Source organism: Malaclemys terrapin, chromosome 6 (genome assembly GCF_027887155.1).
Source record: "Malaclemys terrapin pileata isolate rMalTer1 chromosome 6, rMalTer1.hap1, whole genome shotgun sequence".
Classification (NCBI taxonomy): Eukaryota; Metazoa; Chordata; order Testudines; family Emydidae; genus Malaclemys; species Malaclemys terrapin.
In genome coordinates, this window is record NC_071510.1 from 44,638,497 (window position 1) to 44,663,898 (window position 25,402).

General features: G+C 41.4%; 1 protein-coding gene across 3 annotated transcripts in view; it reads right to left on the bottom strand.

Moving 5' to 3' along the window:
• The window catches only part of AGTPBP1 (ATP/GTP binding carboxypeptidase 1), a 128,311-nt gene that overhangs the window by 39,437 nt on the left and 63,472 nt on the right, over nt 1-25,402 (bottom strand). For all 3 annotated transcript variants that reach the window (XM_054032072.1, XM_054032070.1, XM_054032073.1), the window contains 10 exons: nt 22,119-22,202; nt 21,767-21,853; nt 21,532-21,680; nt 16,521-16,608; nt 15,617-15,761; nt 14,326-14,479; nt 13,356-13,536; nt 10,294-10,423; nt 7,822-7,953; nt 374-550 (listed from right to left, as the gene is read on the bottom strand). In XM_054032072.1, the coding sequence (XP_053888047.1) occupies nt 374-550; nt 7,822-7,953; nt 10,294-10,423; nt 13,356-13,536; nt 14,326-14,479; nt 15,617-15,761; nt 16,521-16,608; nt 21,532-21,680; nt 21,767-21,853; nt 22,119-22,202 (1,327 nt within the window). The remainder of the gene's footprint in view (nt 1-373; nt 551-7,821; nt 7,954-10,293; nt 10,424-13,355; nt 13,537-14,325; nt 14,480-15,616; nt 15,762-16,520; nt 16,609-21,531; nt 21,681-21,766; nt 21,854-22,118; nt 22,203-25,402) is intronic.

The window sequence follows — 25,402 nt, forward strand, 5'->3', positions numbered from 1 at the left end:
AATGTCTGGTGGATAAGTCCAGATTGTACCAAGAGGAGAGCTCCCCCCATTGCAAAAGCTGGCTAATGGTCATGTATCCAAGAAGTCTGTATTAAAATAGTTCAATGTACTGGTAACTGATTGTCCATATTAACAAGACTATTAATAATCAACCGAACATGCAAATTACATTTTTAGAATGACAGATCCAAACGAATAATGAAGGAATCTACATTACATTGAAATAGACTGTTTTGCGCAACATAATGTAAAAAGCCCTATAACAGGATGTTCACTTTTTTAAAAACAGACAAGCTGGGCTTTGGAAAGTGATATCAATGTAAATGGTAAACTCAATCCACACATAGGCTTTCACTTCATCTAGTTTCTTTACCTTATATTTGCCCTGATCGCAGCCGCATAACGTGCTCTCCATTGTGTAGCTCCTTTGTACTCCTATCTCTCTCCAGACAACTACACGTGCTGTCGATTCCTTGGACTTTTCCACTACAAAACTGCAGCTGCTCATGCTGAATGTTGGGGCAATGTGACTGAGAATCTTAGGAAGAGTCTATAGGATAGTAATTTGAAAGAGATTCAATTTGTTTTTACGAAAATGTGAAACACAGTATATTAATCAGACAGTTCAGATCTCAAATTCCAGTTTAAAAAAAAAAAAGAAAGAAGAAAGATTTTGCAAAATCCATCCAAAGTAACGTTTTCATTATTTAAAAAAAAGCCAAGAACCCCAACCGATTCATTCTTCCCCCATCTTCAAAAATTCCCTGGTAGCGTTTGCAACCCAGTTATTAAGATCGTGTGTGAGTCAAGTGCATAAAAAAATAGAACGTGAAGTGTCTAGTAGAAAAGATTGGACTATATGCATGACTAATTTGTATTTATTGTTGCAGCTGAGTGAAGTGTAAAAGGGAAATGTAATTTAAATTAATATTCAGTTTCAATAGTCTAACGTATAGGAGGTTCTGTATTTTAAAATACTATATAGTATTTCTGACATTGATTCAGCAAAGCTCTTAAGTGTATGTTTAACTTTAAAGCATGTGAATAAATTCAACTTCAACAGAACTATTCACAGGCTTAAGTGTATATGTACATGTTTCAATTGTTTGCTAGATTGGGGCCCAAAACACTTAACTATGTGCGCTTAATTTTAAACTTTAAAGTCAGTGCAAGTTTATCATTTGAGCTTTGTTGAACATGGATAGGCTGAAAGTTAACATATGTGTAAGCATTTGGGCCTGATCCGAAGCCCACTGAAGTCAATGGGAGTCTTTCCATAGACTTCAAAAAGCTTTGGATCAGGCTTATGTTGAACCGGGGCTTTATTTGAAAAATGTGCCTTTAAATTAATTCCTCTATTTTTCACATGTACAGCACATCAACTTGATATGGACTTGGTGACTTGTTTAAATGATATAATTTGTTCGAACTTAATAAACTACAAGCAATAGTCAAAATCGCTAGAGTAAAAAGGTATGTAAAAAGGCACTATTATGGAGAGACTATTCAGCAACATTTCAGCCCAGCTCTCTGTAGCACTGAGTACATTGTATAGATAAATTGCATTAGGATTATGCCTCTTGGGAAATAATATTGACATAGGGTTTATTTAAACAAGGATGCTTGAGAGTGATTTTCATACATGATTTGAAAATCCTACCTAATAAAATAGCTTTTCAAATATCAGGTGATCACCTAAGGCACCTGTCCTTAAATATAAGAAAACTGGGAGCAGCTGTATTAAATTATGCCAGAGCTAACCACTCACCCTACAAATCTCAACTGTTGTTATATGTACACCAAAACCTCATATTTTAAATGTAAGTGCTAACCAGTATTTGGCATCTTCAATTCTTCTGTAGCTGAAAAATATTATACTAACTTTAGCTGTTCACTTGCAGGTCTTTTTCTCTTTGACTCTTATCCTTCACTCTTGGAAAGTTCACAGAAATGATTTCACTTCAGTCAAAAATATGTTGCTGCATGTGATAGATGCAAAAAAGTTATATGTTTTCAACTTATTTTAATTTGTTTGGCCATATGATAGGACTACTCTCTCCATTGCTAGCAATATGGACACACTGCACTTCTATAAAAATTCTGTACCCATTTTCATTAGCAAATGGTTCAAGCGCTGATATAGACTCGGCTCAGACATTTCAGCCCTTGTCAAAAAACTCAAGAGGCTGGTCTATAACAATACTTACATTGTTACTAAAACTGGTGCAAGTATCTAAAATTTCATAGTGTAGACAAGATTTAAGTGACTGAGGTGGATAATGAAATTGTAAATAATCAGACAGCTAAGAAATTGTAAGGGAAACAATCCAGTAGCATTTGGATTTATTTTTTTTTCCACGTTTGAGCACCAAAAAGCATGCATAACTGTTTGTACATGTAAATGGCTAGTTATGAATCTAACAAGTGCAGTCACCTGATCGGTGAGCACAACTGTGAAGAAAAAAGTAGGTATGCAAACAGGTGCAGATATTGGGCCTCCTTTAAAAAAAAAAAAAAATCAAAGTAAAAAAGAAAAAAGCCTGTATATATTTGTGATTGCCACAAGGTGGCAGTGAAACTACACAATAAGAAGCTTATTTTCAGGAAAGATTATTTTATAGTCATTGTGACCATGCAAAAAAAGTTATTTTGAATGCTTAATTTAAAAATCCTTATCAAATAGATTTATACACCAAATTCACTGGGAAATATTACACAGCAAAAATTACATTAAAAGAACATTATGGCTGCAAATTCAAGGAATTTCCAGAATTAAGGCTACCCATGCAACCTTAATCCAGCCCCCTCGTACGCATGCAGTATGAAACAGTCTAATTACATGATCATATACTACTTTTTCCACACAACCTCTGCCTCTTTCAGTGCACAAGATGAATGGTGCTCACGTAATGAATAACTATTCAGTGTTCCCAGTCTCCTTGCCCAGACAGTGCCAGTATTCCCCCTGGCTCCTAGTTGGGTCTCAGTCTCCTCCAATCCACTGGCTCCTAGTTCCAGTCTCCTCTCACCCAGCTCCCAGTCAGATTCTTGTTACCCAGCCAACTGTAGACTCCCTCCACCCCAACTCCTAGTTTTCCCCTCATATCCTAACCCTGCCAGGCTCCAGTCCCAACCCCCACCCTTCCCCAGACTCCTTATTCCAATCTATTCCCTCCCCTTCCCTAGGGTTACCATATTTGAACTTTCAAAAAAGGGGACACTCCGTGGGGGGTAGCCCCGCCCCCTAGACACTCCCTCCCACTTCCCGCCCCCTGACTGCCCCCCACAGAACCCCCAACCCATCCAACCCCCCCTGCTCCTTGTCCCCTGATCGCCCTCTCCCAGGGCCCCTGCCCCTGGGGCCCCACCCCCTATCTAAGCCTCCCTTATCCTTGCCCACGACTGCCCCCCCCGAGACCCCCCCACCCTAACTGTCCCCCTAGGACCTCACTCCCTACCTGTCCCCTGACTGTTCTGACTCCTATCCACATCCCCGGGACTCCCACGCCTATCCAACTGCTGCCTGTCCCCTGACTGCCCCCCGAACTCCCAACTCATCTAACCCTCCCTGTTCCTTGACTGCCCCGATCCCTCTCCACACCCCCACCCCCTGACAGGCGCCCCCCCCCCCCAGAACCCCCAACCCATCCAACCCTCTCCCTGCTCCCTGTCCCTTGACTGCTCCAACCCCTCTCCACACACAGGCCCCCCCAGAACCCCCGCCCCATCCAACCCCCTTGTGCCCTGTCTCTTGACTTGCCACTCCCTGCCCCGCCCCACCCCACCCCACCCCAGGCTCTGCCTGCTCCCCTGAGCGTGCAGCCGCCCCACTTCTCCGCCCCCCACCCCCCGGCTTGCCTCGAATCAGATGTCCGCGCGGCAAGCCTGGGAGGGAGGGGGCAAGAAGTGGAGTGGTGCGGCTGTGCACTCAAGGCAGCAGGCAGAGGCAGAGCGGAAGTGAGCTGGGGTGGGGAGCAGTTCCCCTGTGCGCCCACCCCGCCCCCAGGGTTACCTGCTGCAGGCAGACCCTCCCCACGCCCCCCTCCCCCAGCTCACCTGAGCGCTCTGCTTCTCCTTCCTCCCTTTTGCTGTGCAAAAGTCTGGGAGGGAGGGGGGTGGAGGGGAAAAGTGGCGCACCCGGGGGAAGAGGCGGGGCCTGGGATTTGGGGAAAGGATTGGAATGGGGACGGGGAAGGGGTGGAGCCGGGAGCGGGGGGTGCATATGCCCCACGCAGTGCTGCCGGCGTGCTGAAGCTGCAGGGGAGGGGGGGAAGCGGGGGAGGAGCTTTTGCTGCTGGGGAGGCCCCAAGTGAGCGGCTCAATCCGTCGCGGCTGCCCTGTCAGCCGCTTTTCGGTCTTTAAATAGCCATCCAGGGGGAAATCCCGGACATTTTTAGCTTTTTACAAATTCCCCCCGGACGGCTATTTAAAGATCCAAAAACTGTACATGTCCGGGGAAACCCGGACATATGGTAACCCTACCATTCCCAATCTCCCACCAGGTCTAGCTCTTGCTCCCTCTGCATTCAGATAAGGTGCCTCTTCCACGCTACCTAAGTGTCAGCAGGAGGGGCATAGAGCCAGAGAGTTTCCCTGCTTTCTGTTCCAGGGTCTGTACCTGGTACAGGCTGCAGCAACCCAGAGTCACAATTACAGAGACAGTTCTGCTAATCTCCTCACAGTCCCAGACTGGAGCACGCTTAGTGCTCATGGAATCTTCTGGAAATTTAGTTGTGAAACTCTAGCAAATCTTTGTTAAACATGTGCAAATTGCACTCTTTCAGAGGTTTATAACTTGGGCAGATTTTCAGGGGGATCAGAAAAAGTCGCAGCCTTGACACACAGGCCATCCCCTGACTAATTTCAGTATTCTGCTCCTGCATAGGAGTTTCTAAGAAAAAAGAAAAAAAAAGTTCGCAAATTTAATATGAGCAGAATGTATTTTCCCTAGCTTCATTATCAAAAATGGCTCAACTCTTTAGCCTGAAATTTTCCAAAATAATTAAGATGAGGCAGAAATCCTCATGGAAAATTTCAGATGGAATGGGTAAAGTTTTGTAAGCAAGTGAAAGCAGGATCTAACAATGGGAAGTGTTCAGCAGCCTTAATAATAGGCAATGCTACTAGCCTTGCCTGTAATAACTGATCTAAATCCATCAATGAAGTGAATAAAGAGTATGACAAAAGTATTTGCTATACTAAAATATGGATTTATAATTCTGTTCATAGTTTAACATTTTTCAAAATAATCTACTAAAATATTGCTTAGTTTGTTAGCCCAGTTAATAATAATGTTGTTTTGAAAAGCTGAATTACTTCTACCTTTCATTTTTGTTTAATGAAATATAGACAAATATTTTGTCTTGTTTTATCTTTGTTTAATTAGAAGAATAATCAGCTGTGTCAAATGAATGATTATTTGTCATTATTTTATGACTGTTGACTCTCTTGTCTACATCCCTCCTTCTCAGAGGGAACTGGGTGTTTTTCTTTGTTTCCCCTTCCTGGCTACATGACAGTGATCTAATCCAACTGTTTGGCACTCCCTGAAATATAAAGAGTATTCCTCTGACTGGCACTCTATTAACTTTGCATGAAGCTAGGCAGAGAAAGAAGAGCTATAATTAGACCCCTGGACTCTGTTAGAACCATACACAGCTCTACTGTTACAGAGTAAGTATCACAACATTACTGATTACTTTGTCAAAATACCTTCCTAGATTCCAGAATGCTTTTCTGTTTTCAGAAGTTTACTTTTTTCCCCCCACTACAGCAGTCACCCTTACACTTCCAAATTGTCTTAGATAATAAAACCAATTAAATAATGTTTCTTAGTACGTGTAGTATTTCTGAGGTATTCTGTGTATATGAGAAAGTAGGAAAGCATATGCAATGCTACAAATACTGAGGTAATTATATCTATACTATAACTGACTTTTTTAAAAGGTAAACAAATGATATACCTGTTCTTTAATATTTGAGTACTATTATTCTATTAAATGTTGTAGATCAATCTCTGATAATTTTCATATGACTTTACATTGTGCCTCTTCATATAACCTTGTGGTGGGTCTACCCACGTGTGACCTCTGTTTTCATGGGACTTTGTATCAAAGCCTCATTTAGAAACTTTGCATTGCCCTTGGTATAATATTATAGCCCTTAAGGATAGAATAAGATAGAAGAAAAATTTCTTTTTGCTAGCAGTAGAACAAGAGCTCTCCCCCCCCCCACACTCTTAATCAATTGCCCTGTTGAATGAATGAGGTGTGGATGAGCAAGGCATGGAAGGCAGCACCTCCAGACAGCCTCAACTGTTGGAGAGGGGCTGGGAGCCAGACCCAAGGACAATAAAACGTGTCAAGTGGGCTCATTAAAGACAAGCAGACATACTGATGGCCTCGGGGGTTAGAAGCAAGCACCTTCTTTTGGAAACACCCTCTTTGCAGCATTGGGACAACACTCAAAAAAAAGCAGCACAAAGGACCAATGGACACAGACAAAAAGTTTAAATCTGTTATAGATTTGCATAAGAGGAAAGCTGCTATAAAAGTGAGGTGTCTTGCAGAGGACCCCGGGTCTCGTCTTGTCAACATGGGAGCATCGATCCAGATCGGCAGAAGCCCGGCTCCACCCCCTCCCCCATCTAACTCACCTGGCCAGTGCAGTTAAGGGGAGCAACTAATTGGTAACAACAAGACGGAATGGGTTTGTGTGTGTGTGTGTGTGTGTGTGTGTGTGTGTGTGTGTGTGTGTGTGTGCGCGTAAGTGTAATATATTATATGCATATAATACAGTGTTAATGAATACATGTATTACTAATAAATGTGGCATTCTGCCTTATTCCCCCTGAAAAGATCCTGTGCAGTACTTTAAGTACAACAATGTTCAAGAACATTCACAAACATAAAAATAGTGATCGTTTTAAGTGGGCATAGATGTTGTAAAGCAGCATGGTGCGTACACAAAGTTGTGGAAGTTATTTGAAAAATATCTGAAAAAAATAGTCTGTTACATATTATGGAAGTCAGGGAATTGTTTTTATACTGTGCATGCAAATTGCACAGGGAGACTGTAATCATGCTCTATACCAGGGCTCGGCAGGGTAAGCACCCTGGCGGGCCGGGCCAGTTTATTTACCTGCTGACGCGGCAGGTTCGGCTGATCGCAGCCCCCACTGGCCGCGGTTCGCCGTCCCGGGCCAATGGGGGCGGCGAGAAGCCGCGGCCAGCTCATCCCTCGCCCGTGCGGCTTCTCGCCGCCCCCATTGGCCCGGGGCCATGATCAGCCAAAAGAGCAGGTAAATAAACTGGCCTGGCCCGCTAGGGTGCTTACCCTGGGGAGCCGCGTGCCGAACGCTGCCGACCCCTGCTCTATATAATGACACCGTTGCTCATGCTTAAAAACAGCATAAACAAGGAAATAAAGTTGCCCATGGCGCTTTTCAGAGAGAGAAAAGTTAAAGCAATCAAATGTTACTTTCCAGTTTAGAGCCAGCATTATGAGTAAATTATATTACTCAGTAACACTTATCTGTGCACCTGTAGGTGGCTTACTGCACAAATCCCAAAGCATAAATTGTCGTATGTTGCAAATGCCCCACACCATCTCCTGTACCTAGAGAATGACATAGCCTAGGGACAAGCAAACACTACCTATTATTGTGGATGAATACTTTGACAAAGCATAAGTACATAGGCACCTTTTCATTTTACACCAGATTAACACTGTTCTGACTTGGGGGGTGGGAAGTAACAACATGAGGAAATCAAGATATAATTACACTTTCACAACTTACTTGAAGGTTTAACTTTTACTCACCCTATAACCAAGGTCCTCAATCAGGTCACAAGAGGCAGCGCTAACATTAGTGTGCCACACGGTCTCTTTGATGCTGCAGCCATACATGAATACATTCTTTTTACGAGAATGACCATGATAATCACAGTAAACCTACAAAAATTGGAGAAATAAAAGCAATGTTTTAAAACAGGCTACAGCATCAAATAATTTAAAGTTTTATATATTTCCTCATCTCTCATCCTAATTGCATTCATTTACACATACTAAAACACCAGCATTAGCAAATGAAAGGTACATTATACAATCAACCTGTTTATTAAGAAGAAAGCATAGTTTGTTTTTTCAGCAAATTCAGAATAAACTGAAACTGGCCATCAGGAAGTTTAGACTTGAAATTAGATGAAGGTTTCTAACCATCAGAGGAGTGAAGTTCTGGAATAGCATTCCAAGGGGAATAGTGGAGGTAAAAGTCGTATCTGACTTCAAGACTAAGCTTGATAAGTGTATGAAGGGATGGTATGATGGAATAGCCTAATTTTGGCAATTAATTGATCTTTGACTATTAGCGGTAAATATGCCCAATGGCCTGTGATGGGACACTAGATAGGGTGGGATCTGAGTTACTACAGGGAATTCTTTCCTGGGTGTCTGGCTGGTGAGTCTTGCCCACATGCTCAGGGTTTAGCTGATCGCCATATTTGGGGGTCGGGAAGGAATTTTTCTCCAGGGCAGACTGGCAGAGGCCTGGGGGGGGAAAGGAGGGGGGGTTCACTTTCCTATGCAGATGGGGCATGGGTCACTTGCTGAAAGATTCTCTGCATCTTGAAGTCTTTAAACCACAAGTTGAGGATTTCAATAGCTCAAACGTAGGTCAGAGGTTCGTTACAGGAGTGGGTGGGTGAGATTCTGTGGCCTGCAGGAGGTCAGACTAGAAGATCATTATGGTCCCTTCTGAGCTTAAAGTCTATGAGAGTGCATGACTAACATATTTATCACAGCAGAAGCAATAGCAACAACCAGTAACTAGAGTTAAGCTTTCAGAGTGGTATCCCGTTCAAACTCCTGTTCTCATTCACTCAATTTCCTGAAACTCATCTGTCAGACAGAAACTGGTCTTTGCCAAAGGTTTTCTTATTTTTTTTTTTTTGTGTTTTACTCAATCTGTGCAGTTATTATTTACAAGGAAGAGGAGAGTGAAAGAAACTACTCTTCAACCCTATTTAACAATTTTTTTAAACTTTGTCTACAGCTGTAATGGCTGGGGTTAAAAAAATTGACATAAAAAGAATCCTGCTATAGAACCTTTGAGTGTTCTACTAAAAATAAGATGGTTAAATGGAGTTATGAGCCTTTCAAAGCTGCATACACACTATATTTTTGATGGACTGAAAATTTTTCCTGAACTCAAACCACACAGCTAAGGAAGACTTTGCTACACATACACCTCTACCTCAATATAACTCTATCCTCGGGAGCCAAAAAATCTTACCGTGTTATAGGTGAAACCGCGTTATATCGAACTTGCTTTGATTCGCTGGAGTGCGCAGCCCCGCCACCCCGGAGCACTGCTTTACCGTGTTCTATCAGAATTCGTGTTATATCGGGGTAGAGGTCTATATGCATAGCTAACAAATGCATATGGAAAAGTAAAACGAAAATGTTCATGGGCTGAGGGAAGAGCTCTACACTCATGTGCCTCCTATAAGGATTAGAGCTCCTCTCTTCTGGACTTCCTAAGGGGAAGAGTGGAAAGAGGAAGACCGAAAATGGCTGGGAGAATCCCATCTCTCCCTTCCACATTAAACCCTACACGGACACCATGATTTGACCATTGGGCCCTGATTCTGCAAGGACATCTCATTGGTTTCAAAGTGATGTATGCATATACTTAATATTGCACTTAAGCCCCCAATCCTGCCAAAATGACTCATGTAGTTATGCACATATACTGTACAACATAAGTACCAACGTAAAGTTTAGGCATATTGCATATGTTCCAAATTGCTGATTGAGTTCATAAAACTAAGCCATTTCCAAAGAAAATTTCAAATCTAGCAACGCAGAATATCTAAAACTTTCTGAATTCAAACTGTTTTTGTTACTACAGCTGCCTTAACGGGGGGGGGGGGGGGGGGGCGGGGGGGGGGGGAACCACTCTGATGTTCAGAACATGAGGCTTTTTTCCATCCTCTAACTCAACAACACCTGCAAACAAATGCTAGATATGCAGTACTGAAAGGCTCAAGAATCAAAACTGGGGTGTTATAACTAAATATTTTTGCAGCATTAACCAAAGTGATTGCTCTCGTTCAATACAACTGGAAATAGTTCCAGAAATTTCTGATGAACCCTCCAAGTCACATTTGTAAGCATATGAAGCAGTTGCGAGGACCTATAAATGTGTTTTCTTTTACGGAGAGCGAGACAGTATCTATACAAAAAGCTAAAATGATTTTGAAATGCCTATTTTGGGCAAACACACATACTCACCAGAGGCAAACGTTTTATAGCAGCCAAATATTGTAGTAAGCCCTTGGCATGGTAAATTGTGGGATGAAGGTCTGGGTTTGGGTTTTGCCACTGTCTGTTCAAATCCTCCCCACTTAAAGAACAGCGATGGCTATGAAAGACAAATTTATAAAGAAATGTATGGCTCTCAATATATCCTCCCTTTTATTTTAAAAGTTACCCTCACTAATTCAAGTTTTGCCTGTGACACAACTACTCAATTTGTGAGGTTAAGTGAAATTTAAATTCAAGTTTGTACTCAGAACATTTTTTATTCTTGCAGAAGAGTTAATTTAATGGTTACTAATATATTTTACTTGGATCAGATAAAATTAAAGGGAAGTAAATTTTTATTTAAAGATATTTGCATACTTACTTGCTCTGAGATTAGAGGAAGTAAAATTATCTGTTGTGAAAATTGGATGTTTGAATGTGTGTGATAAGTCAACAGATTCAGTTCCAAATTTATAAGTTCTAATTTAAAAAAAGTTAATAGCCTTTTTGTAAGATGGTCAATGATTTTATTGTTCAATCTTTTTGTCTAGTTCATGATCTTGTGACCATAATCTGTCTGCTCAATTTGATATTTTGGAACTGCTAAAGTAAATTTTTATTTAAAGATATTTGCATACTTACTTGCTCTGAGATTAGAGGAAGTAAAATTATCTGTTGTGAAAATTGGATGTTTGAATGTGTGTGATAAGTCAACAGATTCAGTTCCAAATTTATAAGTTCTAATTTAAAAAAAGTTAATAGCCTTTTTGTAAGATGGTCAATGATTTTATTGTTCAATCTTTTTGTCTAGTTCATGATCTTGTGACCATAATCTGTCTGCTCAATTTGATATTTTGGAACTGCTAAATAGACAGTCAACTGTCAGCAATGTTCAGTTATAGATTTGCTGAATCTGTTGAATTCTTCTAGAATTCTTCATACAATTTGCTAATTTGTGGAAAGATCCCGATCTCCATTAAGATGATCAAATCAAATGTAATTGGATGGGAAGCCTGGTAACTTCAATGGAATCTTATTCAGATCATCAAGAAAGAAGCATGGCTGTGAACCTTTAAAATAGTGGCTTCAAAGAGAACTTATGTACCCTTTATACACCATCACAACTCCAGAAGCCATATGATTTCAAGCAAGGCTTTTGTCTACACCCCTGCTTTGACTGACAATTGACAGGGATATGGAACCCATCATCAGCCAACATACAAGACCTGTCACAGGCAAGCCTGGTAGCATTGAGGAGACCAACTAGCTAGTAGAAGACTAACAGAAATCAGGAAGATCAGTGTCTAGAGCAAGCAATGTTTCAGAAAGACTTAAGTAGTACTGTAAGTTTAACAAATTCATACAGACATTTTAAGTATTTTATTTTAGATTTTTGGTTTTCAATCTGCAGAGACATATCCTTGGCATTCATGCATTAGCATGAGTGTTTAAACCAGTGAGTGATTGCTGGACTGTCTGTAAGTATGGCTGGGGGCAGGGGGGACAACTGAGCAACTCTGAAGCCCAGAGGGGCCATTTATGTGCCACATATCAGCACCTTTAAGAAACTTTCTGAGCAAGTAGTCACACCTGCTGTCATGTTTACTAATTAAAGAGAAGTTATAGATTTAACCTCAGAAAACTATTTCCACCTAAATTCTTGGTAGCCGAATGTAGTAAGTTGAGCTTCTCCTAGACCTCTTTATTAAAAAAAATGATATGGAAACATCTGTGACCATCCCTTTGGGGACTGGGTGGCAATACTAATATTAAAGAATGGCAGTGTGGAACCTTGTGGTTAAGCCTTAGTGAATTAAATTGGGAATTGTTTTTCCCCTGCTTTAGTCTTTTTTTTGACAAAGTGTTTGAATATTGAATTGACTTCAATAACACCCTTCTATCTGACAGAGATTATAAACCATCTTTTCTTGCATTAGATGTAAGGATTATTAATTTTTGGATGAGACTGTATAAAATTTGTCGGATTTTGACCTTTATTTTTAATTATTTGAAATATCTTTGTATAAACCTTATTTTAGTTATTAGGCTTAGTTAATAAGATATAAAATTGTGTCAATTTGGTGTTCTTTAAACCAGAAATCTGGGGACTTTAAGAAGTTGAGAGTTTAGGGCAGACAAACTGCACATCCTATCTATTTCTCTACCAAGAGATATTTGTGAGGGGTACATGCGTACATGTAAAACTATGATAAAATATGTTCTGGAAAACCATATTGCAAAAGCAAGTTCTGTGAAGGTACTTATTTTTATAAATGCAATTTACAAAAACACTATCCTGAGAACATAATATTTTCATAGTAAAATTCAAAGAAATCAACACTGAGAGACAGCATTACCTTCTTGTATAGGAATACATTTACACTTCTGACTCTTCACCAACAAAAAAGTACTAGAAGACAGCTTTGTGAGAAATCCGGATTCATTACAGTATATAAACCTTAACCTATGCTACATATTTGGCTCATACTTTAATTACTTCATTGCTAGCCCTCCATTCCAACAACGGTGCTGCAGTAGTGTTCTAACATTCCAATGAATTTGTTGCATACCTGGTACACATGACATAGATGAGTCTATGGCCCCATCACTATGTACGCTGCGCTTCCTCTTCCACTCTCACTGGCATAAGCCTCCCTGTTAAATTTCATGTTACTGCTTGTACCCAGGGCTATGACTTAAAGCCACAGTTAATTCTTAGAAAAAAGTGCCATCTCAAAACAGACAGTATATAAAAGGAAGTTTTTCATAGTCTGGATCATGGAGGTTCTTAAAATTACTAGTACATATGTTTGACTAAAGAAAAGTGGGAAAATATTTTGTCAGTAAGATTTGTTTATAGTAGTTTTGTTAACTAGCAAACCAATGGAAAGACTAAAAATCCAACTATGAAAAAAATCGAGCCTAAATACTAACTGTGTTAATTCTGGAAAACTACTGCATTTTGATTTTAAGACTTAGACATTGTTTTTATTACAAGATACAGAAAGATCTTTAATTAATTGTACTTTTGTGAGCAGAGTTCAACTTACTTTCCATTGATGACACCATCTGGGTTGAGCATAGGGACAATTTTAAAAATATAGGATTCTCGTAAACTCTGGGCAGTGGGGTTATTACTCATAAGATATTCCAATGTTCCCTTCATAACCCAGCTTGCATTAGTCTCTCCAGGATGTACACGAGCAGATAAGAAAATGTAAGGACGATTCCCTAAAAGAAGCATTCACAAAAATAGCAAGATGTAAAACAAGTAAATTAAAACAGTTTCAAAACAATAAGTAGCTCAAGTTGGTGGATAGTGATTGAAAAATAATGTACCAGTGCATTTGCATCTTTATGACAGGATTTTAATCATAAATATTGATTGTTACACAAGTGCCTCAATGGATTAAGTTTAATGCAACATGAAAAAACAACTACATAAACACCATCTGTTAAAAGAATTGATGATTGGTAACTTACGTGATACAATTCAAATTCCTCTCTTCATAAGGGAGAGAAATTCAGGAAAAAAATGGGATGCTTTGGGGGGTCATATGGTGGTACAGTCCTTATGTGAGATTTATGAAATGGGCTCCACGGAAAATACATTTTTCCACTAAAAAGAATTACTATGAGATCATGAAGAACACTAAAGAATGAGGAATTAGGGACTGTCTTGAAATAACATTTTAAAAGTTTAGCATAAGAATAAATCTTGTTTGGCAGTTGACAGTACTTTTTTTTAAGAAAGAAAAATCATGTTTAGAAAACATGCAGGTCCAAAATTTATCTTTAACAATTCAAGAATCAGGTGAGATTTTTTTGTTTGTTTAAACACAAAAGCAAATTGTAAATGTGAGCAGACCTACCAGTGGTAATCTCATGAATATAAAACTGAGTTTTGCTATTTTTACAGTAAGGACCCCACCAAGAATTGCAGACAAATGAAGCATTAACATTTTTAGAAAGAGGTAACATTACATAATTTTAAGTGGATCAGAGAGAATTTATACTTACTGAACTGACAGATATGTTCATAGTAATTCGACTCCGGCATGGCTGTGATAGTGACTAAAGGGCAGCTGTTCCCAGACAGGGTCTCACACAGAGTATCTTGTCGAAAATAGATCTGCTGAGGGTTGTGCATGGATTCCAATTTCTGAAGATGCATCTTCATCCCCAAAATGATGAAAAGGTACTTAAGTCCTTTGCAATTTTGTATATGATAAATAAAGATTTATTTAAGTATTTTATTTTTATTGTTCCAGGTATAGAAGATAATTCTCCCATCACTACTTTGGCCATGAAATACCTTTTAGGTTTCCACTACATCTATAGCTGACTAAGGTTTTCTTTTGTATAGAGTGTTTTGAGTCTCTCAATTTTTTTGGAGCACTTTCCACTTCTATGCACCACCCTTTTATTCTGTTTTTAACCAAATGATACTCCCTCAAGGAGCAGCCACTTGGTTTGTGAACGGTCCCAAATGATCAGCCTCATTCAATATTGATCCATTCTATATGTTGAGTCCCAGATCTGCTTTTGTTAATATAACGAATGCAGCACATTCTAGTTATGCATCTCACTTTGCTTTACAAACATCAACAAAACCTCACAACACCCCAATTTTACTCAATTCATTATCCTGAAAACGTCTCCTTTTTAATACTTTGTAATCTTAACCTTAATAGTTCAAATACATCCATAATGAGCAAGGTATAAGTAGACAGATAAGATCTGATAGACAGAACCTAGATTAAATTTGACACTATCATCTTAGCCATGTATACCTCATCAAATTCCCACCAAAGTCCATGGAAAAACTCTCAATAGACTTCAATGGGAGATAGATCTAGATCATGGTAAACAATGTCATTCTAGGCAACTTTACAGGGGAGTTATATCCAGCTGTCAGCTTTTATCCATACTCTCCTGCTGTCAGTGTTTTCAATGCCTTTTGAGGGGAGGGAGGGGAGAGAAGGGAACATCTAAGTCAATTACTGATATAGCTGTAATTCCTATAATTATCAGACATATTGTATAGGGGAAATGAAGATCATGTCAAATTTCTTGAAGTTTTTTGTTCTAAAGAACAAGCAAACTCATTACATATATTGTAACAGACTGATTCCTTTCTTACTTGAACTTTTAATGAGAGTGTTTTATTCTTTTCAACATATATGCTTTCATTTATGTAGCCTTTTCGTATCTATGAACTAATATTTGGAAGCAATCAGCATTCTCTTATGGAAAGAGATACAGTAATATAAATGGACATCCAAGTAATCCAGTTCAAAGATTCTCTCACCCTTAAAGTCGAATACGTATATGGATAGTGGTAAGCAAAGTAGCAGACATCATCCTTGTGTGGGAAGTTCACTGTGAATGTAATTGTGTAATAGGATTTTCCTTTCTGACCACCAGCAGCAATTGAACTTCTAGCAAAGTGATTCCTAAAAGTGAAGTGAAACCAACATAAAAGTGTTAGAGATTTGTAGGTATTTTTACTACATCAGAGGTTATCATTTCTGAACATAATATGAAAACCCCCTGGCTCTGAGAAGTGTGAGATCAGATGATGGTTACAACATTTGTATGCTGCTGTGTACACTGCTGCTACTACAGGTAGAAACGCACTCGAGTAGAAATGCTGGGAAATTTTAATGGGGTGAGGGTGGGAGGGGGAACCAAAACAGACAGCCATTGAACAGAAGGGATGATAAGCAGGGACCCTACAGCTCCTCCCACGACAGGGCCATTTGTAAAGATAAGCAGTTTTCCTGTTTTACACTCCAAGATCTCTCCAATAAACAAGGAGTAAATACCTAGAAAGAGGTTCCATCACAGGATCCCAAAAAGAAAGTCAACAATACCACATGTGAGGTATTAAAGGTATTAAGGTTAAATTCTTAATACAAATTGCTTAAATATTTATATACACAAGTTATTCAATTAATACAATTTTCCCAGAAAATTTTATGAACATAGCATTAACAAAATACTTAATTTTCTAAAAGCATTTGTCAACATCTAAGAAACTAAAAAAAAATAAAAAAGCCAACCACACAATTGCTTTGCTATAGAAATATTAAAAGTAAATTACCACAATACATTTCATGTTTGTGCTTGTTCTAGTCATGTAAATTAGATTTTGTTCTAATCTTCAACATAATACAGATTTGCTTACCTCCATTTTTTGTTGGCATACTTACTTATAGTAACAAATATCTGTCCCAACACGAGTCCACCATGGCCTGGAATTTAACGCCTCCTGAACAGAATACATGAGGGGCTGCATACCTTTAAGAAAAAAGGAATAGATTTTTATCTTAAGGTCACTGAATTCTGTTTGTACAGCTAGCGAGCAATGGATCACATCTGAATACAGTCTCATGTAAGCACACTATATTAATTTCATTTTTTATGGAAGTCTAACCTACAGAGTCCATTATAAAGATTGAATGTCATACCATCTTCTAACAAAGAGACATATAAAATGAAAAATGACTCAAGATGAGCAACATACAAATGAAACATGGGTCAAAAAAACAAATGTAATTCAAAAATAATATAGTGGCTCGAATGGACACTAAAACAGTAAGATCCTGGATTCAATCACATCTAACCAACTGTCACTATAAAATTTCATAGGAAGTCTCAGCCTTCTTGTATCTCAATCTACCCACCTGAAAAACCAGATAACCACAATACCAATGAAAAATAGAAACTGTTTTATGAGCAGAGCTTTTCAGGTAAACTAGAAAAAAGTTTCCTTTGCCAAACAGTACTACATTAAGGCATGTGAGCAAACCTTCAGAGCGTAGCAGCAGCATCTAAACCAGGGGAGGGCAAACTAAGGCCCACGGGCCGGATCCGTCCCGTCAGGGCTTTCAATTCGGCCGGCGGGATTGCCAGCCTCGTGGCGCAGTGGGGCTAAGGCAGGCTCCCTGCCTGCCCTGGCCCTGTGCTGCTCCCAGAAGCGACGGCACCACATCCCTGCAGCCCCTTGTGGTGGGGAGCAGAGGGCTTCGTACGCTGCCCTTGCCTGCAGGCACCGCCCCTCGCAGCTCGCATTGGCTGGGAACGGGTACCACGGCAAATGGGTGCTTTGGGGGTGGTACCCACAGGCGAGGGCAGCACACATTGGAGCTGCCTGTCCTGCCACACCCAACCCCCAGGAGCCACTGCCGGACATGCTGGTCACTTCCGGGAGCGGCACAGGCCTAGAGTGGGCAGGGAGCCTGCCTTAGCCCTACTGCGTGCCACTGCTAACCCAGAGCCGCTCGAGGTAAGCAGCGCCAAGCCGGAGCCTGCACCCCAACCCCCAACCCTGAGCCCCCTGCTGTACTCCACACTGCCTCCTGTACCCCAACCCCCTGCCCTGAGCCCTCTCCCACACCCCAACCCCCTGCCCTGAGCCCTCTCCCGCACCCCAACCCCCTGCCCTGAGCCCTCTCCCGCACTCTTCCTGTAACCCAACCCCTTGCCCCTCCTGCATACTGCACTCCCCTCCCACATGTGGCCCTCGGGCCAAAAAGTTTGCCCACCCCTAGTCTAAACAAAGCAATTAATATGCAACATGTTAGTGTGCTTTAGAAATCAAAGTCCCACAGTATGCATTACCCCACTGAGCAGACAAGCCTGCAGTCAATTTTGACTATCCAGTAACTTCATAAAAATCAAAATTTGCTAATGATAATTAGGAAGCAGCTAATAGGACTTACTTTGTTTGAGTGCATTATTTGTTAAGAATAGTTCACTTGGCTCTAACAGGAATTTTACACGTTTCATAGCAAGGTTTCAGGGAAAGGATTATGACTTGAGTTGCTAGAAGTAGTTTAGAAAAAATCTGAGCAAGAAGTTTGTGTGGACAGCACATTGCAAAGAACTGTTATAGGTTACATATCTGGTCTTATTTCAAGTGATTCTCCACACAGATTCCACTCTTGGTGACTACTAATTGCCTAGTTTTTTAAGAAGTGAACTGTGATTGTAAGATAGCCCTACCCAAACTAGCATCTGACCTGGAAGCTTGTACCAAGGAACAGCAAGTGATAAATGTGTGGCTCAAGCTCCATGTTGCTGTTCTACCTATCTCTGATATTGGGAAGTGAACTAAGCAGGCCACCGAGGCCATTTGAGCCCTAATAAGTCTAGTGGGATCTTTCATATCCACATTGTAACAAGTCCTGATATAGACCAAGGCCCACTTAGTCTCAGGGATGATATGGGTTCTCTCTTAAAACTTTCAAACACCATAAAGAATCTAAGTGTGTACCTGAATGGCCTAGTTCTATCTACGGTGAAGTTTCATTTCACCTGGCGTAGAATGCGAGTTAGGAAAGAAAATCGGGAGGGGAATCGACAGATTGACAAGGAAGTTGGAAGCTGCCTTGCATAGAAAACTTAGGGTGAGGCCTGAGGGAGTCTTTGTCCTTGTGAAAGACCATATATGGGGGGCCTGCCTTGAGGGCATGAATCCCTCCTATCTGAAAGGCAAAACACTACCAGAAAGGCAATTTTCACCGATAAACAGAGCAGGTAGCGGTAGGCTCAGAGGGAGACCCCATCAATATAATCAATAGTGAAATAGGGTCTCAAGAAGTAGGGGTGTTTCCTGACTGGTGAGTGTAAGGCCCCATGAGTCTAGAACCCAGGCCTGCAGAGTTGCCAGGCAGCTGACATCCCCATGCTGCCACAAGCTTGCACTCCACTTGCCCATGACCTGCTATGGACACAGACCATGGGAAGCCTCCAGCGGTCTGACAGCCTGCACCCTCATGGCTCCTGATTGGCTCCCTGGCCCATATAAACTCAAAAGGTATTTTAGGAAATGTCCAGGCACCAGCCCAGCTCTCCTGTAACTGACACGACTATTCCTACTCCTTGCTCCTGAACTCCTGGCTTTGACCACAGCTTGATTTGGACTTCATCTCCTGACCCAGCCCCTGAAACCTGACTCTGAACCTTGGTATTGACCTTGGCCTGGAACCTATGGACGTCTCCACTACTCCCAGCCTCAGGTTTGACCCAGCTCTGACCCTTGGTCCTGACTGCCCTCACTGTGGGATGTGAAAAGACAATGTGGTCTTGTAAATAGGGAGGATTTGCAGAGACCACTGCCAGCTAAACCCTTATCAGGCTTAGAGACAGACCCAATTATTTCAGGGAAAGTAAACTGTCTAGTATCACTGCAATTGGACCTGCCACTGGAGAAAGGTGTTGAACTGCCTAAATAGAAACATTTCTTTCATTTGGTTTTTTATGTCAGCCTGGTTAAAGGTCTTCCACTGTGGAGCAAGATGTCTTGAACAACAGCAGATCAGCTTCTCTGAAGACATTATCCAGGCAGCATTCAAGCTATGCGGTGCAAGGATGTCTGGTTTGGGTACAGGCTCTGGCCTCATTCTGAAAGTCCAGGTTGGGCAGAACCAGCAAGGTAAGGAGTTTCTCTAGGTCTGAGTAGCAAAATTGCATAGCCCAGGCTATCATGTCTCCCCACAGTGGACAGTACCAGATGCTTCAGAAGGTGTAACAGAGGTGGGGTGTCCTTCACAGTAGGGCTCATCCTAACCTCCATCAGAGATTGGCTCAAGCCTTCAAGCAGGAGGTTTAATATTCCTTGCAAAATTTTTCATAGGAAAATTCAAGAGGGTTTAGACATTTCTATGGATAACAAGAATATTGAGAGTTATCACTAAATTCTTGGCCTCAACAACTTCTTGTGACAATGAGTCCCCCATTTTAATTATGGGCTCTGTGAAAAAGTATTATCCTGCAATGATTATAACTATTGAGTGGGCACCTGAATTTTTTCTTAGTGGGTTATAATTCAAAATGGAGTGTTCTCTTTCTGCCTAGCTGCACAGCAGATTCAGAGAAACACTATTTAACTTGATTATCCAGAGAAATGGAGGATAGCTTGACACTTAGACAGACTCTTGGGCCTAAATGGCAGGGCTTCATGCTCTTCCCACTGACCTTTACATTCTGCTTTGATCCATGTCACAAGCAGGCTCTTTTGTTATTCAGGTCTTTTGAGTAACAGACTATCCGTGACATTCAGTACGAGAGTGCCAAATAAGTCTCAAGCTTCCTCCACTAAAAAGAGTCTGATGGGATTTTTGTGCTTCCTCCAGGTTCAGGAAGTGAAGGTAAGATAGACAGAACATCTATCTAGGTCTGATCTTTCACTCAAGTACTGAAGGCATTGAACACAGCTGTCTGTGACCAACACTGTGGCATCACAAGAACCACAGCACCTGAAGTCTGCCTTAATAGTGCCACAGAGGTTTGCAGACCCAACTACTGGTACAGAGGCACAGCAAGGCTGAAAAACTAGCCCTGGATGCCCACAATGATACTGGTGAAAAAACAACTTTTAAAAAAAACTAAACTAACCAGGATGAAGGAAGTGTTCTAAGGCCACTGATCCTTTGGTGGATGGAAGAAAAGAACAGTAGTGGGGACCATGCTCTTTTTTACACACTTGGATGTCAGCATGTAGTTTGGAAGAGAGCGTCCATCCAACCTCAACAGACACTACTGGCTAGAAATTTCAGATATCACATATCTATGTATGAACACTTCCAAAGTGGGGATGCAAATAAACAATTTTGAAAAGAGAACTTGAGTTGTTTCCACTTAAACCTATAGCTCATTCTGGTCTCCTACATGGACTTACTGATTACATTTAATTTCTCAGCAACATGACATTTTCCCTCACACATAAATCCCCAAAATCCAGGAGACAAAGTTGTTTGACATTGTTTGCACTTATTTTCATTTACTAAAACATGCACAAACTTTCAGGGAGGGTCTTAATGGCTCCCAGTTTTCATCCTCTTGGCATCCATGTAGAACTCAGCTTGTCTTTTCCAGCACCTTATGATAATAGCCTTACCACAATTTTAGTAGGAGCCTGGAACAGCATTCTTATACTTCAGCTTTACCCAAAAAAAATACTCCCTTAGTTTTCCATTTGAAAAATAATTTTGAACACATACACACATGGATTCTTTTAATCACTTATTTTACAGTTTTCTAATGACATCGTCACATGAAATATTAGGAGTTTGATTTGTAATAAAGAGATGAATAATCCAGTGATCCCGGGGGGGGGGGGGGGGGGGGGAGAGGAGAAGAGAGGAAGTATCCTGTTCTGGCTAGTCCAGTAGGTCTCCCTACATGCTAGTTTTCCATCCCTTTGAAAAGAAGTCTTACCATAATTAAACTGACTGTTCGACTTTTCACAGTTGATGATGTTAAACCGGTAACCAATGCCTGGCCGCATTCCACTGACTTCAAAATAAAACCATTGGTGATAGTGATTGCTGTTTATATCTGAGTTCAGAATGAGATCATACTCGTTTCTGAAGATTAACAAAGAGAAATAAGTCTTCTTAAAATAAGAAATTTGCAGTACATATGCAAAATAAGAAAATGAAAGATATCTTACTTTCTAATTTGAATAACTTTGCGCAGATTTCCAGACTCAAATTTGGAGTTGAACTTCAAAATCTCCCCCTCTTCTGGCACTGAATAACTTTAAAAGAAAGGGGAAAAAAAAGACCATTTTAAGTAAGTGAAATGGATCTTTGGAACTCATTTGTTAATTCAGATTTTTGATTGGAAATCTATCTAGAATAATACATTCAGGATTACAGCAAAAAAGGTACAGCATTACCCCGATTAGGACTACAGGCTTTACCACAGACTTCATCTTTATCTTAAGCCAAAATAATTTCCGCGAAGAAAACAAAATTGGCAATCATCAAATTGAAGATTGTTTTACCACAAATATAGCCTACCTGGGATTATCAAGGTCATACATGACTCTGTCTATAATATCATTCTGATGAATCAGTCTTTCAATATCTTGGGATATTTTTGTCCTGTAGTAAGAAGAGAGTCCTCACTTAAAATACATTCTAGAACAGCAATTAGAAATGGTACATACCAATTTGTTTGTCAACCAAAGCTATAACACAACATGCAAGGCCTGATTTTCAGTGAGGCCTCCATGTCATCCCCATGTGTGCACTTGTGGTATGTAAGCACCTGCATACACTGCTGACCAATTCTAACACTTGCACATTCAACCCCTGCACATGCATGTACGAAACCCATTAGGATTTAACTTATGAAATAATTTGTTCTTATAATTATAGAAGAAGCTCAGAGTATGTGATTAGCTATATTATTTGATATTAGTACTTAAACCTAGGTAACCTTTGAAAATGATTCAGTTATAAGAGTAATTTATACAAGTCCTTCTGTAACTAAAATTATAAGGGATTTTAGGAGCTAGGCCAATGTTTCTCAAATGCGGCCATCGTGGCCGCATGCAGCCACCAGGGCTTTTCTTGCAGCCATGACAGCCTCCTGGGCAATGATTGGGGGGGATGGGGGGGGGTGGGGCAGAGAGAAGCATCGGCCCCTCCCACTCCTTCCTTGTTGCTCCTGGATGTGCCACCCTGCACCGCCTTTGGAGAGAGGTGGGGCACAACGCTGCAGGAGCAAGGCGAGTGCTTGACCCACCTTGGGGGAGGGGGTTTGGGCAGCAGGCTCCAGCGGCAGGACTTCAGGAGCCTGGCCGTGCAGCCCCAGGCTCCAGCCGCAGGGCAGTGGGTACTGATACACACACACCCGGCTCTAGCCACACAGCCCTGGCCTCCAGCTGTATGTCAGGTGCTGGCCCCCAGTTCCAGCCGTGCGGTGGTCCTGGACTCCAGCTGCACGGACCCTGCCCCAGCTGCACGGCAGCAGGCGCCAACTCACAGCTCTGTTCCCAGGCTCTGGCCACGTGGTGGCGGAACTAGCCCCAGGTATTGATTCATGGTGCTGATCCCTAGCTCCGGCCGTGCAGCAGCGGGCGCTGGCTCCTGGCTCAAGCCATGCAGCCCCAGGCTCTGGAGCCCAGCTCCGGGCTCTGGACATGTGGCGGCAGGTACTGGCCCTGGGCGCTGACCTACAGCTCCAGCCATGTGGCAGCTGGCTCCGACCCCTGGCTCTGGCCACGCGATAGGGGACTCATCACCCATCCTCATCGCCCTTGGCCCCACTGCCTCCCACTGCTCCGCATCCAGGCCCCCATTGCCCCAGGCCACCGCCTCCCCCCAGCCCCGCATTCATCCCACCTTCACCTCTGGCCCTTGCTGCCTCCCCTTTTGCTCCCCACCCCTTCAGGGAAAAAAGTGATATTAACTAACATGCAAGTATCACTTTTGACATCAGACTTACTAGCAATCTCCGAAAAGTGATACTTGTAGGTTTGTTAATATCTCTCTTTTCATAGTGTCCCAGGTACTCACTAAGTGTGCTGTGATATTTACAAATAATCACTCCCAAAGGGAGAGGCAGCATTATTTTTATTACTGACTCTGCCAAAAAAATCCTACAAATATACATTACAATGATTTGTGTGTGTATCTGTGCATATTTCGTTGTTTTTCCTAAAGTTAATTAAGTATTTTAGGAAAAAGTGTCAGTACGGCCATCAGTGAGAGTTGGTGGCTGCACTCTGAGGCCACCAAAAAATTTGTTGAGAACACCCCTGGGCTAGGCTCTGGAGTGAGTGGGTTATAGTGCATTAGTCTTTCACCTCTGGAGATCTAGGTTTATCTCCTAAATGGGTCGCAAATGAGAATGTGTTTGGTGGTCTCAGACAAATGCCTGGTGGACAATTTATCCATATTACAAAACCACTGCATAATTGGCAGTATCTGTTCAAAGGAGACCCTGGACTGGAAAAACTAGAGTGTATGTTGGTAGAGCTGTGTGGGAAAACATGCACAGCAGCTGCAATAAAATAGAAGGAAGCCAATCGACACTGTAGGGTACTGTAGTGCAGTCTGAAAGTGGGCTCAGGCTGGCAATTATCTGCACTTAAAGTAAAGGTTGCTGGGGAGAGGAAAGGCCATTTTTTGTTAACCCAGGACAGTCTAGTCACAAGAGTAACCAATCTTAAAAGAAATCACAAGCCCAACAAGTACCAAGTTACCAGTGTAGCAGGAAAGAGTCTAGAAGATAGGCCACTGGGACCTGGCTTCAATTCTTGACTCAACCACAGACTTCCTAGAAGACCTAGGCAAGTCACTTTATCTACCCTATGCCTCATTATCCCTATTTTACAGATGGGGAACAATTTCCCTACCTCAGCAGGGTGTTGTCAGAATAAAATCCATTAATGATGTGAGGTACTCAGATACCTCAGTGACAAGCGACAAATTAAAATGATAATGGAAATGGAAATGAATTCGAAAAAACATACAAAAGGGAAAAACTGCAGAAAAAAATAAAGGCAATAAGATACTGGACATTTTTAACCAGCTAATAATTATGGGGCTGGAAAAAAGCTAGCTGAAGACATTTATATTTAAAAACAAAGGGAAAATTGTAAAAGCAAAAAAGATTACTTATCTGCAATTCTTGTTTTTTTAACAGCAGCCATTATAATAGATTCACACTCTCGGATTTTGGTCTCAGGCACGAGATTATTTAGAAGTTATCAAGCAAAAGAATTCAGAACTTTGGGAAGAGAGCTATTTATATACCCATCCCCACTAAAAGTCAGCTAAAAGTCAGCGTATGTGAACGTTCTGTCGGTATTTTGTCAGCACTTTTGCCGACAAAATACTTCTAGCCCCGCGAGTGGCATTAGCTTTGTTGGCAGGAGTGTGCTCCTGCCAACAAAACCACGTTCACACTGCCACTTGCGCTGGCAAAACTTTTGTCTTTCGCGGGGGGGCTTTAAGTACCCCTGAAAGACAAAAGTTTTGTCGACAACGTCGCAGTGTAGACAAGCCCTTAGTCTGCTGTGAGTGTGTGAGAGAGAGGAAAAGAGAGAAGGGGGAGGGAGAGAGACTCACTAAAGCACACAATCCCAGTGTAATCCCTTTGTACTGAGTAGAGAGAATAGAGTTTTAGCCTACTCTGCTCTTGGAATTCCAGTTTTGGGTCCTGAACACAGACAGCGACATGAGTTTCTTCCCCAAAACTTCCAACTGCCTCACAAAGCCACTTCCTCTCTCCCAGTAGTCCCAGATCCTATCCTACGGGAATGTCTTTACTACAAAACCCTGGAAACAGGTAG